This window comes from Cetorhinus maximus, chromosome 20, assembly GCF_964194155.1.
Source record: "Cetorhinus maximus chromosome 20, sCetMax3.hap1.1, whole genome shotgun sequence".
NCBI lineage: Eukaryota > Metazoa > Chordata > Chondrichthyes > Lamniformes > Cetorhinidae > Cetorhinus > Cetorhinus maximus.
Genome location: NC_135898.1, coordinates 7,124,986 through 7,139,650, shown reverse-complemented (window position 1 = coordinate 7,139,650; position 14,665 = coordinate 7,124,986). Strand labels below are relative to the sequence as shown.

The window sequence follows — 14,665 nt, the reverse complement described above, 5'->3', positions numbered from 1 at the left end:
AGACCGAGCTGGCCAAGTCCTAAATGACATAGCTGCTAGACTGGGTCTGTGGCAGATGGTGAGGGAACCAACAAGAGGGAAAAACAAAATTGACCTCATCCTCACAAACTTGCCTGCCACAGATGCATCTGTCCATGACAGTATCGGTAGGAGTGACCACTGCACAGTCCTTGTGGAGACAAAGTCCCGCCTTCACATTAAGGATACTATCCATCGTGTTGTGTGGCACTACCACCATGCTAAATGGGATAGGTTGCAAATAGATCTAGCAACTCAAGACTGGGTATCCATGAGGCACTGTGGGCCATCAGTAGCAGCAGAATTGTACTCAAACACAATCTGTAACCTCATGGCCCAGCATATCCCCCACTCTACCATTACCATCAAGCCAGAGGATCAATCCTGGTTCAATGAAGCGTGCAGGAGGGCATGCCAGGAACAGCAGCAGGCATAGCTAAAAATGAGGTGTCAACCTGGTAAAGCTACAACACAGGACTACTTGATTGCCAAACAGCATAAGCAGCAAGTGATAAACAGAGCTAAGTGATTTCACAACCAACAGATCAGATCTAAGCTCTGCAGTCCTGCGACATCCTGTCGTGAATGGTGGTGGACAATTAAACAATCACATGAGGAGGAGGCTCCACAAATATACCCATCTTCAATGATGGAGGAGCCCAGCACAGCAGTGCAAAAGATAAGGCTGAAGCATTTGCGACAATCTTCAGCCAGAAGTACCGAGTGGATTATCCACCTCGGCCTCCTCCGGAGCTCCCCAGCATCACAGATGCCAGTCTTCAGCCAATGCGATTCACTACCTGTGATATCAAGAAATGGCTGAAGGCACTGGATACTGCAATGGGTATGAGGCCTAACAATATTCCGGCAATAGTACTGAAGACTTGTGCTCCAGAACTTGCCGCGCCCCTAGCCAAGCTGCTCCAGTACAGCTACAACACTGGCATCTACCCGGCTATGTGGAAAATTGCCCATGTATGTCCTGTAAAAAAAAAAAGCAGGACAAATCCAACCCGGCCAGTTAGCATCCCGTCAGTCTACTCTTGATCATGAGTAAAGTAGTGGGAGGGGTCATGAACAGCGCTATCAAGCGGTGCTTGTTTAGCAGTAACCTGCTCACTGACGCCCAGTTTGGGTTCTGCCAGGGCCTCTCAGCTCCTGATCTCATTCCAGCCTTGGTTCAAACATGGACAATAGAGCTGAACTCCCGAGTTGAGGCGAGAGTGACTGCCCTTGACATCAAGGCAGCATTTGACAAAGTGTGGCATCAAGGAGCCCTAGCAAAATTGGAGTCAATGGGAATCAAGGGGAAAACTCTTCACTGGTTGGAGTCATACCAAGCACAAAGGAAGATGGCTGTGCATGTTGGAGGACAATCATCTCAGTTCCAGGACATCACTGCAGGAGTTTCTTAGGACAGTGTCCTCGGCCCAACCATCTTCAACTGCTTCATCAATTACCTCCTTTCCATCTTAAGGTCAGATGTGGGGATGTTCGCTGATGATTGCACAATGTTCAGCACCATTGGTGACTCTTCAGATACTAAAGCAGTCCATGTCCAAATGCAGCAAGACCTCAACAATATCCAGACTTGGGCTTACAAGCAGAAAGTAACATTTGTGCCACACAAGTGCCAGGCAATGACCATCTCCAACAAAAGAGAATCTAGCCATTGCCCCTTGACATTCAATGGCATTATCATCACTGAATCCCCCACTACCAACATCCTGGGGGTTACCATTGACCAGAAACTGAACTGGACTAGCCATATAAATACTGTGGCTACAGGAGCAGGTCAGAGACTAGGAATTCTGCGGTGAATAACTCACCTCCTGACTCTCCAAAGCCTGTCAATCATCTACAAGGCATAAGTCAGGAGTGTGATGGAATACTCTGCACTTGCCTGGATGTGTGCAGCTCCCACAACACTCAAGAAGCTTGACATCATCCAGGACAAAGCAACCCATTTGACTGGCACCACATCCACAAAAGTTCACTCCCTCCACCACCGATGCACAGTAGCAGCAGTGTGTACCATCTACAAGATGCACTGCAGCAACTCACCAAGCCTCCTTCAATAGCACTTTCCAAACCCACGACCACTACCATCTAGAAAGACAAGGGCAGCAGATAGATGGGAACACCACCACCTGGAAGGTCCCCTCCAAGTCATTCACCATCCTGACGTGGAAATATATCACCGTTCCTTCATTGTTGCTGGGTCAAAATCCTGGAACTCCCTCCCTAACAGCACTGTGGGTGTACCTACACCACATGGACTGCAGCGGTTCAAGAAGGCAGCTCACCACCACCTTTTCAAGGGCAACTAGGGATGGGCAATAAATGCTGGCCCAGCCAGCGAAGCCCACATCCCATGGATGAACAATAGGAGAACAATTCACAATCCCAGAATAGGTCCCTGAATAGCCATGGCTATCAGCAACTCTGACACTAGTTTTCAATGTGCAGTGGGGTTAACAAGGGCTAATGGTACAGCAACAGCAAAAGGGAGTAAATATCTGGTAGGCACAGCAAAGGGTTAAAATAAAGCAAGGTAATGAGCAAGGGGTGAGGCAGCAGGTGAACCAAAGTGAAACAATTCACTGGATCAATGAGACCTGGCGTTGTCATATTGAAGGAAAACCGACATGAACAGAAGGCATTCAGTTGGACGAGAACAAGCCATTTTCCAGGAAGATTTTTGCTTCACTATTCAAGTACAGCAGCAATACTGAAATGGCTTTCGTGCTGACTTGGAGCAGTATTTTTGAAACCCTTTCTGAGTTTGTGTGTCTGTCCAGTTGACATTCAAATGCTTTTTTTTTCAGTTTAATATTGTTTGATTAATTCAAAGTTTGACTAATGCAGATCGGTCTCACAAAAAAACCCAAAAAGTCAATCCAAGTTTGAGACTTCAAGAGGCCAAAGCACTTAAATTGGGTTGACTGGGCTGTGAAGTTGGGGTTCACTAATACAAATGAAAAATGGAACACCTTCAAAATTATTCTAATTGAAAAGGAAACTAGTATTACCTTTTAAAAAAAAATCAGGTCACATGCTAAAACCAAGATGGCTGACTGGTCATGCGTGAAAACATCAAGAACTTCAGCAGAAATACCTCTACAGTTTCAAAAGAAATAACTCGTAGATTGGACATTGTGCTCAGTTTAAGGGAATGTAAGTTGCTATCATGAAGGTCAAAGGTTAGTGCCGAGGAATGTTATGGATAACTGTGGGGTTGATATTAATTGTTTTTTCATTATTGTGATTAGAGTCAGCCAGCAATAAAGCCCAGGGCAACCAAAGAGTTGCTCAGCATGGATTCAGGTGAGCTCTGAGAGTATGGTAAATATTTTGAATGGTTCCTTTGCACCAGTCTTTACCCCTGTGAACTTTGCTTAGTTACTGTTTATGTTGTGTGTAGCAAACATTAAAGTCAATCATCTTAAAGTAGACGAAGAATTGATTTTGAAGGGAATAAAGGTTCTCACAGCTATCTGTGATTTCAAGAAATGGAAGCTGCTTGCTCTGATGTTCAACCGTTCACTGGGTGTTGGGGTTGTTTCCTGGTGGTTGAAGGGATTGTAAACTTGGCCTGGTATTAAAAATGAGTGCCAAGTCACAACCAGGAAATTACAGGCTTATAAGTTTAGCATCCATTGTAGGAATATTACTCGGAAGTATTATGAGGTGTTCCCTATATGATCATCATGAAAGGAAATTAGTCATTATGTCCACAAAGATGCCTTTTAGAAAAGCTCATGTCTCAACAACCTGCTTGTATTCTTTTGACAAGATTCCCCAGTCAATGTTAAATGAAGGCTAGTTGATGTTCAGAATGTTTTTGATAAGATATCTCAATATTCCCCTTTCTAAGATAGTCCTTTGGGATTGGAGCTGGATTAGATAGGGAATTGGCTGTATTGATGTCAGTGACCCCTCCTGGAGATTGATTGCTAGTGGAGTCCTTCAGGGATCGATTTTGGGCCTGTTAAACTTTGCAAATTACAGTGATGATCTGGCTGATGGTCTCCGAGTTTGTAAGATGAAAGAAACATGAGAACTATTGACAAAATTGAAATAAGTCCTAGATGTGATGGGACTGGCTCTGCATCTGGCAGATGACATACCATGTTGGTAGGATGAATTCTAATCTTGTTTGTACTGTGGTGAAATATGAATTGAAGACTGCTGTGTTATGCATGAGTCTGAAAAGATCTACGAACAGTGTTAAAGCTTTCATACAAACAATAGGGTGTTGGGACTTATAGCTTGGGCAACATGAAACCAGGGGCAACATACTGTCCACATATAATATCTTGACTGAGCAACATCTGGAGTCGTGTATCCATTTCGGTCACTTCATTGGGGAAAATGTGACATCCTTAGAAAAACTCCAGAGGAGAACCACAAGATGAATACCCAGTCTAAACACCCTTGGCTATCATGACAGCTAACAGAGATGGATCACTTGTCTTGAGAAGAACATGGGTTTCAGGGACACTTGATTGAAGTAGTTCACATAAAGACTGTGTGTTGAAGTAGACAGGTTATTTCTATTAGAAAGTGGGGTAGAATGGACGATACATGCATATAATTTACATAAGCAAAGAACTAGCTTGAAAATCGCATTTGTCCTTTCCCCAAATCTTATCGCCTGTTGGGAAAGGTTGTTGGCTCACACAGGAGATGCAGATTGATGATAAATGATGACAAGGGAGCTGATATCCCTGTGTACAGAAGGTAGGTAAGATGTACCTCAGAAACATTGTTCTCTTCCAGAATTGATTTTTGATCAACTCAAGGGAAATTTTCAAGAATCCTTTTCCCTGAATTGGCTAATGACTACGTTGTTTCTTCAAGGAGATCATAGAGGCTTTGGTGGGTGGGGAAGGGGTGCGGGGGAGACTGTTGTTCAATTGCTGCATGGGCAAACTCAATGGATCCAATGGTTTTTTTACACTTATCTTTTTTTCATATGGTTTTCTTTTTTTTTGGCCAGGAGAAGAACAGGAAATGAAACCAACCAGAATTGCTTATGTGCAGTGGAGATGGTTTGGTAACATTTACTCTTGGAATAATCTGTGCCTGAGTATAATGATTAAATACAAAACCACCTGTGAAAATTAGTTACAAATCTCAGCAGAAAAGAGGAAAAGATGATGGCTTTAATCTGTTGTTCCTGACCCAAGAGTGGCTGGTGCTGGAAATAGGGGTCAAAAGTGTTTAGATACTTACCTCAGAGTAAAGGCACCCCTAGATAGCAGTGGCCATAATATGATTGAATTTTACATCCAGTTTGAAAGGGAGAAGAGTGAGTCTAAGACTGGTGCCTTAAACTAAAACAAGGGAAACTATGTGGGGATGAAAGCTGAGCTAGCTGAAGTGAACTGGGAAACTATGCTGGAGGATAGATCAATACAGAAGCAGCGGCAGACATTTAAGGGGATATTTCAGAGTATTCGGAATATGTACATTCCTAATATAACTAAAAACCCTAAGGGGAGGACCCACCATCCATGGTTAACTAAAGATGTTAAGGAAAGCATCAAACTTAAGGAAAAAGCATATAACTCCACAAAGATGAGTGGCAGGACAGATGATTGGACAGAATATAAAGAACTGCAGAGAATGACTAAAAGGTTAATCAGGAGAAAGAAATTACAGCATGAGAGGAAGCTAGCTCGAAATGTAAAAACGGGCAGCAAGAGTTTTTACAGGTATCTAAAAAGGAAAAGAGTAAGTAAAGTGAGTGATGTTCCTCTAGAGAGTGACAATGGGGAGTTAATGGTAGATAATAAGGAAATGGCAGAAGAAATGAACAAATATTTTGCTTTTGTGTTCACTATAGAGGATACAAAAAAACATTCTAGTAATATCTTCAAATCAGGAGGTGAACAGGAGAAAAGAACTTGGTGAAATTGAAATCACAAGGGAAATGGTACAAAGCAAATTGATGGAGCTGCAGGCTGGCAAGTCTCCAGGTTCCGATGGATGACTTCCTAGGCTCCTGAAAGAGGTGGCTAATGAAGCAGTCGATGTGCTGGTGTTAATTTTCTAAAATTCGCTAGATTCTGTAAAGGTTCCATCAGATTGGAAAGTAGCAAATATAACCCCTATGTTCAAGAAGGGAGGGAGGTAGCAAACAGGAAAGTATAGGCCAGTTAGCTTGACGTCTGTTGTGGGGAAGTTATTAGAATCGATCATTGAGGAGGTTATAGCTGGGCACTTAGAAGAGCTCAAAGCAATTGGGAAGAGTCAGCATGGTTTTGTGAAAAGAAAATCATGTTTAGCCAATTTATTGGAGTTTTTTGAAGGAGCAACATCTGCAGTGGATAAAGGGGAGCCTGTAGACGTTTGTACTTGGATTTCCAGAAGGCATTTGATAAGGTGCCACATCAAAGATTATTACGGAAAGTAAAAGCGCATGGTGTAGTGGTTAACTTATTAGCTTGGATAGAAGATTGGCTGACTGGCAGAAAGCAGAGAGTATCCATAAATGGGTCTTTTTCAGATTGGCAGGATGTGGTGAGCGGAGTCCCACAGGGGTCTGTACTGGGGCCTCAACTTTTTGCGATTTACAACAATGACTTAAATGAGGGGAGTGAAGACGTGGTAGCTAAATTTTCAGATGACACAAAGGTAGGTGGGAAAGTATGTTGTGAAGAGGACACGAGGAGGCTGCAGATGGATATAGATAGGCTGAGTGAGTGGGCAAATATATGGCAAATGGGGTTTAATATAGGAAAATGTGAAGTTGTTCACTTTGGCAGGAAGAACAAAAAAGCAGAGTATTACTAAAATGGAGAATGGCTGCATAATCCTGAGGTGCAGAGGGATCTAGGTGTTCTAATACCTGAGTCACAAAAAGTTAGTATTCAGGTACAGCAAGTAGTAAAGAAGGCTAATGGAATGCTATCCTTTATTACGAGAGGGATTGAACATAAAAGTAAGTGTGTTGTGCTTCAGTTATACAGGGCATTGTAAGGCAACACCTCGAGTAGTGTGCGCAGTTTTGGTCTCCTTATTTAAGGAAGGATGTAAATGCGTTTGAGGTCGTTCAAAGGAGGTTTACTAGATTTACACCTGGAATGAATGTGTTGTCTTATGAGGAAAGGTTGGACAAACTGGGCTTTTTTCCATTGGAGTTTAGAAGAATGAGGGGTAATTTGATTGAAGTATATAAGATCCTGAACGGTCTTGACAAGGTGGACATTGAAACAATGTTTCCTCTTGGAGGTGAGTCCAGAACTAGGGGGAATTATTTTAAAATGAGGGGCACCCTTTTAGGACAAAGATGAGGAGAATTTTTTCTCTGAGGAACTCGCTGCCTCAGAAGTTGGTGGAGGCGGGGTCAGTGAATATTTTTAAGACGAAGGTAGATAGATTCTTGTTAGGCAAGGGAATCAAAGGTTATTGGGGTTAGATGGGAATGTGGAAATTGAAACACAAGAAGATCAGCCATGATCTTATTGAATGGCAGAGCAGGCTCGAGGGGCCGAATGGTCTACTCCTGTTCCTATTTCTTATGTTATGTTCTTAACTTATTACCTCAGGAGTAGAAATCCATTCTCTCTCTGAGTCAGAGATCTTATGAATACAAAAGCTGACAAAATGATATGCTGAATGGAAAGACTTGGGTTAAACCATCTCTTCATGTTATCTTTTTAAGTTGTATATTAGTGCTGAGGTATAGAGCCCAGGGCCTTAAATCAAGTGTTATGTAACCTGAGAGATGGAGAAGCTGGGATATGGAGTCTCACAAGAATTTGGAGCAGGAGTCAGCCATTTGGACCCCCAAGCCTGCTCCGCCATTTGAGAAGATCATGGCTGATCTGATTGTGGCCTCAACTCCACATTCCTGCCTGTCCCCATAACCCCTGACTCCCTGTCTGTCTAATGCAGCCTTGAATGTATTCAATGACCCAGCCTCCATTGCTCGCTGGGAAGAGAATTCCACAGACTAATAACCCTCTGAGGAAAAAAAAGATCTTCTCATCTCAGTCTTAAATGGGAGATCTCTAATTTTTAAACCGTGTCCCCTAGTTCTAGACTTCCCCACAAAAGGAAACTTCCTCTCAGCACCCACCCTGCCAAGTCCCATCAGGATCTTATGTTTCAGTAAGATCACCCCTCATTCTGCTAAACTCCAATGGTTATAGGCCCAACCTGTCCAACCTTTGCTCACATGATAACCCCTTCTTCCCAGAAATCAGTCGTGTGAACCTTCTCTGAACTGCTTCAAATGCAATTATATCCTTTCTTTGGTAAGGAGACTAAAATTGTACGCAGGCTCCAGATGCAGTCTCGCAAAGGCCCTGTACAGTTGTAGCAACACTCCCCTACTTTTATATTCCATTCCCCTTACAAGAAATGACCACATTCCATTTTCTGAATCACTTGCTGTATCTGCATGCTAACTTTTTGTGATTCATATGCCAGAACATCCAGAACCTCCTGTACCGCAGAGCTCTGCAATCTCTCTTCAATTAAATAATATGCTGTTTTTCTATTCTTCCTGCCAAAGTGAACAAATTATACTCTACCTGCCAATTTTTGCCCACACACTTAACCTATCTATAGACTCTATATGTCCTGCTGACAGCTTATATTCCTACCTACCTTGGAGTCATCAGCAAATTTAGCTACCATACATTCAGTACATTCACCCATGTCATTGAAATAGATTGTAAATAGTTGAGGACTCAGTACTGATTCCTCTGGCACTCCAGTAATTACAGCTTGCCAGGACCAAGATAAATCTCGCATCCAAGACAATTGTTGTACAACCAGCTGAAGTGACATAATGGACTCCTCAACCTCCAAATCTCCTTTTCTGAGTCAGTGCTTCACTCCGCACGTGATTCTGGTTTTTGAGTAGGCCAATTTGTGCAAACCAAATCTGCAAGGACTGGCTAGATTTCTCAGCTAGTGTGTTTGATACTAAAGCCTTAGTATTAGCACACAAGCAGTTTCCAGGATAGATCTAATGTAGATTAAAATCAATTTTAAAAATACAACACAAGCTGGCAATTGGACTCAACCAGTCCATGTTCGTGATTATTTCTTACATGGGGAATAGTCTTAATCTCATGGACCAATGACCCTGTTCCCTTATTCATCTTTCCTTCAACCCATCTAACTTATTGTTCAATGTTGACATTGCTACTGTTTTAGTCACTGGTAATGCATTGCCGCAGCCCAGCTTTATTATGAAAACTTTCTCCTCCCCATTCAACTTCTAATTTATCAAATGTTTCTCAGGTGATTGTCACTGGTGTAATTTCAAACTCCCAAGGTGTTGTGAAACAGTGTGCCTGTGATTGTGTAATGAACCACACTTTCTGTATTTGCTGAGAGTTGTGTTTATTGTTGATTGCACCATCCATTGTAAGCGACCCTGTCACAAACTTGCATCATATTGTCCTGTTACTTTTCTAGATAATTGCACATTGACCTTTAACAATTACTGCGAAATGACAAGATAGTGTTACCAGTTACTTAAGAATTTCTATTCATCACATGGCTTGCATTCCTCAAAGTTAACCATGCCTACGCGTCATTAAGTTGGCAATCTGCACAAGCATTTCATTTTTTTACATTATGTACTGGGTCAATCTTAGAACAAAAAGCATAGACTTTCATTGGATCATTTTTGCATTGCATCTTTGGCTCAGATTTGATTGGATGGCTGAAGTTAGTTTGCCCACTTTTTCAACTCAGTACCTTGTTCATCATTTTGATTGGCTTCTTACTTCTTCACTTCCTCCTTCCCTGCACTCTGTTCATCAGCATCACCTCCTTTCTCTTTACTTTCTTCCTGTTTGTCACTCTCTCCTCCTTCTTCTTCTTTTTCCTTCTCTCCTTGGGACTCATCCTCTTCCTTCTCTCCACCTTCCTTTTCCTCATCTTCTTCCTTCTCTCCATTTTCCTTTTCCTCATCGTCCTCCTTCTCCTCCTCGTCCTTTTCTTCATCTTCCTCCTTCTCTCCATTCTCCTTTACTTCTGCCTCTTCAGCATCTTCTTCTCCTCCTTCCTCCTCTTCACCTCCAAAAACAAAAATAAATGTGAGATCTTAGTGTTTTGTTAAAAGCTTTCACCTTCTGGTGCAAGATTGCATTGCAAACACAAGGATGATAAGCACATGGAAATATATATTGACACCCAGCAATTTCAGCCATGTCTGACAATGTAAGATATAAAGCAAAGGAATGCTTATGTCCGAATATAGCTAACACTTCAATGTGGCCTATGCTTTGTTGTGTGACAGATTTTTAGCATGCTCAACAAGCTGATTATTTGTTTAAAGTGATCTTATTACTTGAAAAAAAGCATTCTGTTTCAAGGAGTGAGAATCCTCTAGACGATTGGGATAACCTTTCATGACCACTGCACATTCACAAGTACTTTATGAACAGTCAAGCACTTTTTGAGTTGCAGTCATTATTGTCATGTAGGAAATGCAGCAAGCAATTTACACAGAGCAAACTCCCTTAAAAAGCAATTTGATAAAAGGGCAGACATCTGTTTTTGATTTTGGCTGAGGGATAAAATCTGGCCCAGGAACTTGGGAGGCCTGCTCTGCTCTGCTCTTTTACTTGATATTACCAAGAGATTTTTTTGATGTCCACCTGTGAAAGCAGAAGGCTCCTCAGTTTTCCTACCTCCACTGAGAGATGGCACTTTGAACAGTTCAGCACTTCCTTAGCACTGCACTGGGAGTGCAACCCAAGCTTTTTGTGCTCCAGTCTCTGGAGTAACACTTAACTTTCTGACTTAGTGGTGAGAGTGCAACCACCTGAGCCACGGTTGAAACCTAATTGTTGATGATGGAAAACTCATACCCTGAAACTCCCACTAATTCAAAGTTCTTACCTTCTGCCTCCTCAGCCTTGTCTGCTGGAGGTTCCAGCTGTTCTGCCAATGCACGAGTTTGCTGGAGGACCTCTTCTTCAATCTGGCTGCTGCCATAGGAGCTGAAGATGATGGGTCTGCTGGACAGCCCGTAGGCACTGCTTTGCAGAGAATAGCTAGGCCTACTGTAAATGGAGGTGCTCTGGGTCTGGGGGTAGCCACTGATCATACTACCCACGTTGGCATAGTTGATGCGTGTTTCCTCTCCTTCCAGCAGTTTCCTGTGAACAGAACAGGGATGAGTTGAGAACATTTCAAACACTTCAGTGTGGGAGAAAATTTGGATAGATAGAATGTTTGACAGTGTTCACTTTTAATGCTCCAGTAGCTAAGTTTCAACCCAGTTAGAACAATAGGGCATGGAAGGAGGCCATTTGGCCCATTGGATCTTTGAAAGAGTTTTTCAATTACTCCCAGATCCTTACTCTTTCCCGATAGCCCTGCAATATTTTGTTCTTTTTTCAGTCTCTATGTATTTTTTCTACTTTCACGGGATGTGGGCATTGCTGGCCAGGCCAGCATTTATTGTCTATCCCTAATTGCCCTTGAGAAGGTGGTGATGAGCTGCTGCCTTGAACCACAGGTACACCCACAGTGCTGTATGCATACATATCAAATTACCTTTTGAAAGTTACATGGAATCTTCTTCCACTACTCATTCAGGCACATGATAAACAACTCTGCATTGTTTTTTAAAAATCTCCTCGTCTCCTCTCTGGTACTTCCAATGATTATCTCAAACCTGTTTGACTCACTCGTCAATGTTAACAGTTTATTTTCCCCTATCTTCTACTTCAAACCCCTTTATAATTGTCACCACCTCTTTTAACTCACAAAAATGCTATTCAAAAGAAGTCAGGTGAGGGAGGGATATGTTGGGAATTCGAGGCTTAGAGTGATACTCGAGGTAGAGATAGTCTGGCACCACTGCCGGGAGAGCAGGTAACATTGGAATTAACTTTGTCCTGTTCATCAGTGCTGACAGTCATGCACAGATCTCTGCTCTTTACCCATCCTTTAGAATTGAAGTGATTAGAGACCTGCAAGTCTACACTTTAATGAAACATTAAACAGAAAGCGTCATTGTTGGCCAGATTTTCCAACATGTATAATCCGAGGACACTGGAAAGCCAGCACCAGGTCGGAGTTACTCCACCCTGTGCCACGCCCAAATGGTGCAATGCAGCCTCCTCCATGAGGAAACCTGGCACCATTCGGTCCGCCAGGGTCAGTCTGGGAGCTCCCCCATCACTACATTCTGTGGGATAGTATCTGTTACCCCCTCGGAAAACGGTGCTCGATGGAGCTAAGGGAGAGACCGGCTATGGTCTGACTGACTCGAGGGGCTGGATGGCCCTCTACTGTTGCTAAGTTTGCAGTTTTACTGGGACACAGCAATAAGCGTGACAGTCAATGAGCGAATGAAGGAAAATAGTAAAATCTAAAGCTAAAGAACTGCGATGAGGGGCGGGGTCTCCAGCTAATCTTGGGTTTCGTGTCCCAGTTTGAATGCTTGGGTTAGCAGCTGTTTGTGGCGAGGGGCCACCCCATTTTACCTGTAGGCTGCGATCTCAATGTCCAGAGCCATTTTCACATTCAGCAGGTCCTGGTATTCCTTCAGGTAGCGGCCCATCTCGTTTTTCGTGGTTCGGAGTTCGTTCTCCAGTTGGTTGATAGCATCCTGATTCGAGAAGAAACAGAGTTGTTAGTGAGTGGCCTGTCTCTAGCATTCCCTCCTGTACGACACTGCTACCTTTTACACCCGTTGTCATTCTGTCTTCTCAAGTTCTGCAGTTAGCTGTTTTGTTGCTTCTGTGCCTGTCTATCTCCAGATCAGTCTCCCCAATTTCTTCCCTGTCTGTCTCCTTCCCTGTTTCTCGCTGTCGCTCTCATTTCCTTGCCTTCTCTCGCTATTTCTCGCTCTTCGCCCTCCTCCCCTCCTCCTCTCCTCTTATTGTTTCCTCTTTCCTTATCCCTAGCTGTTGGGACTCTCTCTCGCTCTGCCTTTCCCCTCTTTTTGCAGCCATGCCTCCCAGCCATTCCTTACCTGCAATGCACTGATTTCGCCGCCTTGTTTCTCGTCCAGCTCCTGCAGTTGTCTCTCCAGAGCCTCGTTTATTCCCCTCACCCCGTCGATCTCCAGGGTCTTGGCTTTGACCTGACGCCGGTACTCGAGCACCTCGTCCCTGGCTTGCTTGGTGGCGTCGTTGTCTTTGGACGCGTTCTCGGCCATCACAGCGAAGCGGCTCTTGTACCAGTCTTCGGCCGATTGCATGTTCTTGGCCGCCACCTTCTCGTACTGGCACCTGATCTCCCGCAGGGCAGAGGACAGGTCTGGTTTGCCCATGTCCACCTCCACCGACACCTGGGCATACTGGATCTGTGCCTGCAATTCTGCAATCTCTTCCTCGTGGATCTTCTTGAGGAAGGCGATCTCATCCATCAGGCTGTCAATCCTCTTCTCCACCTCGGCTCTGGCCAGAGCTGCTTCATCCGAGCCCTTCCTGGCTTCCATCAGCCGGCCCTCGGCGTCCTCCCGGTTCAGCACCTCTTCTTCATAGCGGGTCTGCAGGTTCTTCAGGGTTTCCTCCAGGTGTGCCCTCTCGCTCTGGGCTGCCTGCCTCTCGTGTTTGGCATCGTCCAGGGCCACCCGGAGATCCCTCAGCTCCTGCTCGAAGATGCCCTTGAGTCTGGACGGCCCGCCGTGTTTCTGACGGAGCAGGGAGAGCTCTGCTTCCAGCACCTTGTTCTGCTGCTCCAGCTCATGGACCTTCTCGATGAAGTTGGCGAAGCGGTCATTGAGGTCTTGCAGCTGGGCTTTCTCCTGGGTCCTGACCGCCTTGAACTCGCTGCTCACGGCGCTCGCTTGGCTGATGTCGAAGCTGTCCAGCGAGCTCACCAGGGCGGACGAGGTGCTGTGGGCTTTCCTAACCGAGAAGGAAGGAGACGAGTAGGTGCTGAAGACGGGCTTCAGGCTGGATCCGTAGTTGCTCCTGAAATGCTGGACAGTTCCATAGGTCCTGGGGGCCAGGCTGTCGCCATAGCGCCTCCTGTGGGTGTGGAAGAAGGACTCGTAGCTTGCGGTGCTCATGGTGCTGCGAGTGCGAGGATGCCGAGACTGCTCTGCGGTCCTCTATTTATACCAGAGTCAGCCCACAGAAAACTGACGCAAGCTTTCCCCCTCCCCCCACCCCTTCACAGCAAAATCAATGCTGCTTCAAACTGCCCAGCCTCACTTGCAGGAAGCTTGCCATCAGCCAGAAAAATGCAGAGCAAAGAGGATCGGCTCCCAACTCCCATTCTCACAGCAAGTCACGTACTGAAACTTCAAGCAAGTTAAAATGCATGGACACTGCTTTTTTAGCACAGTTCTCGATATCAGTGCCCGCTCACCCCCAAGCTATCTTCTTGCCCATTTCTGTAGGTAAAATAACAGATCGGATTTCTCTAGCCCCCATCCCTGGAACTTAAAGGCTTAGGGTAAATGTTGCTCGCGGTCCTTTTCCAGCCTTTTCTCTCCCCCTGGGGAGAGTTACTAAACTCTCCAGGGGAGAGTTAAAAGGCGCTGGTCGGAGAAGATGCTCTCGGTTGCTGTGCTATAGATTAAGGGAAAATCTCACTAAATTGAAAAAAAAATGCTGGGGGGAGAGAGAGAATCTACATCCTCTGGTCGTGGTCTCAAGAATAATGGGGTTCAATCTTAAAATTAAAGGCAGTAGGATCACTTTTTTCA

At 44.4% G+C, this 14,665-nt stretch overlaps 1 protein-coding gene across 2 annotated transcripts; it reads right to left on the bottom strand.

Annotated features, from left to right (window-relative positions):
• Positions 1 to 9,370: 9,370 nt before the first annotated feature.
• Positions 9,371 to 14,051, bottom strand: neflb (neurofilament light chain b). 2 transcript variants are annotated; one of them, XM_078565423.1, is made up of 4 exons: positions 12,980 to 14,051; positions 12,489 to 12,613; positions 10,894 to 11,153; positions 9,371 to 10,065 (listed from the first exon to the last, which is right to left on the bottom strand). In XM_078565423.1, exons 1-4 carry the CDS (start codon positions 14,021 to 14,023, stop codon positions 9,770 to 9,772), a joined length of 1,725 nt encoding a protein of 574 aa, XP_078421549.1. In that variant the 5' UTR covers positions 14,024 to 14,051; the 3' UTR covers positions 9,371 to 9,769. The 2 variants fall into 2 exon arrangements, with proteins under 2 accessions (XP_078421549.1, XP_078421550.1); XM_078565424.1 differs by having other exon boundaries at positions 9,371 to 10,059; positions 12,980 to 14,023.
• Positions 14,052 to 14,665: the final 614 nt, after the last annotated feature.

What these genes read in the sequence shown, in the direction of transcription:
- neflb (XM_078565423.1), bottom strand. Translation starts at nt 14,023, where the DNA reads ATGAGCACCGCAAGCTACGAGTCCTTCTTCCACACCCACAGGAGGCGC. An exon ending in GCGAAATCAGTGCATTGCAG is followed by an intron (nt 12,614 to 12,979) that starts GTAAGGAATGGC and finishes TTCTCGAATCAG; the next exon opens with GATGCTATCAACCAACTGGA. An exon ending in ATTGAGATCGCAGCCTACAG is followed by an intron (nt 11,154 to 12,488) that starts GTAAAATGGGGT and finishes TTCTGTTCACAG; the next exon opens with GAAACTGCTGGAAGGAGAGG.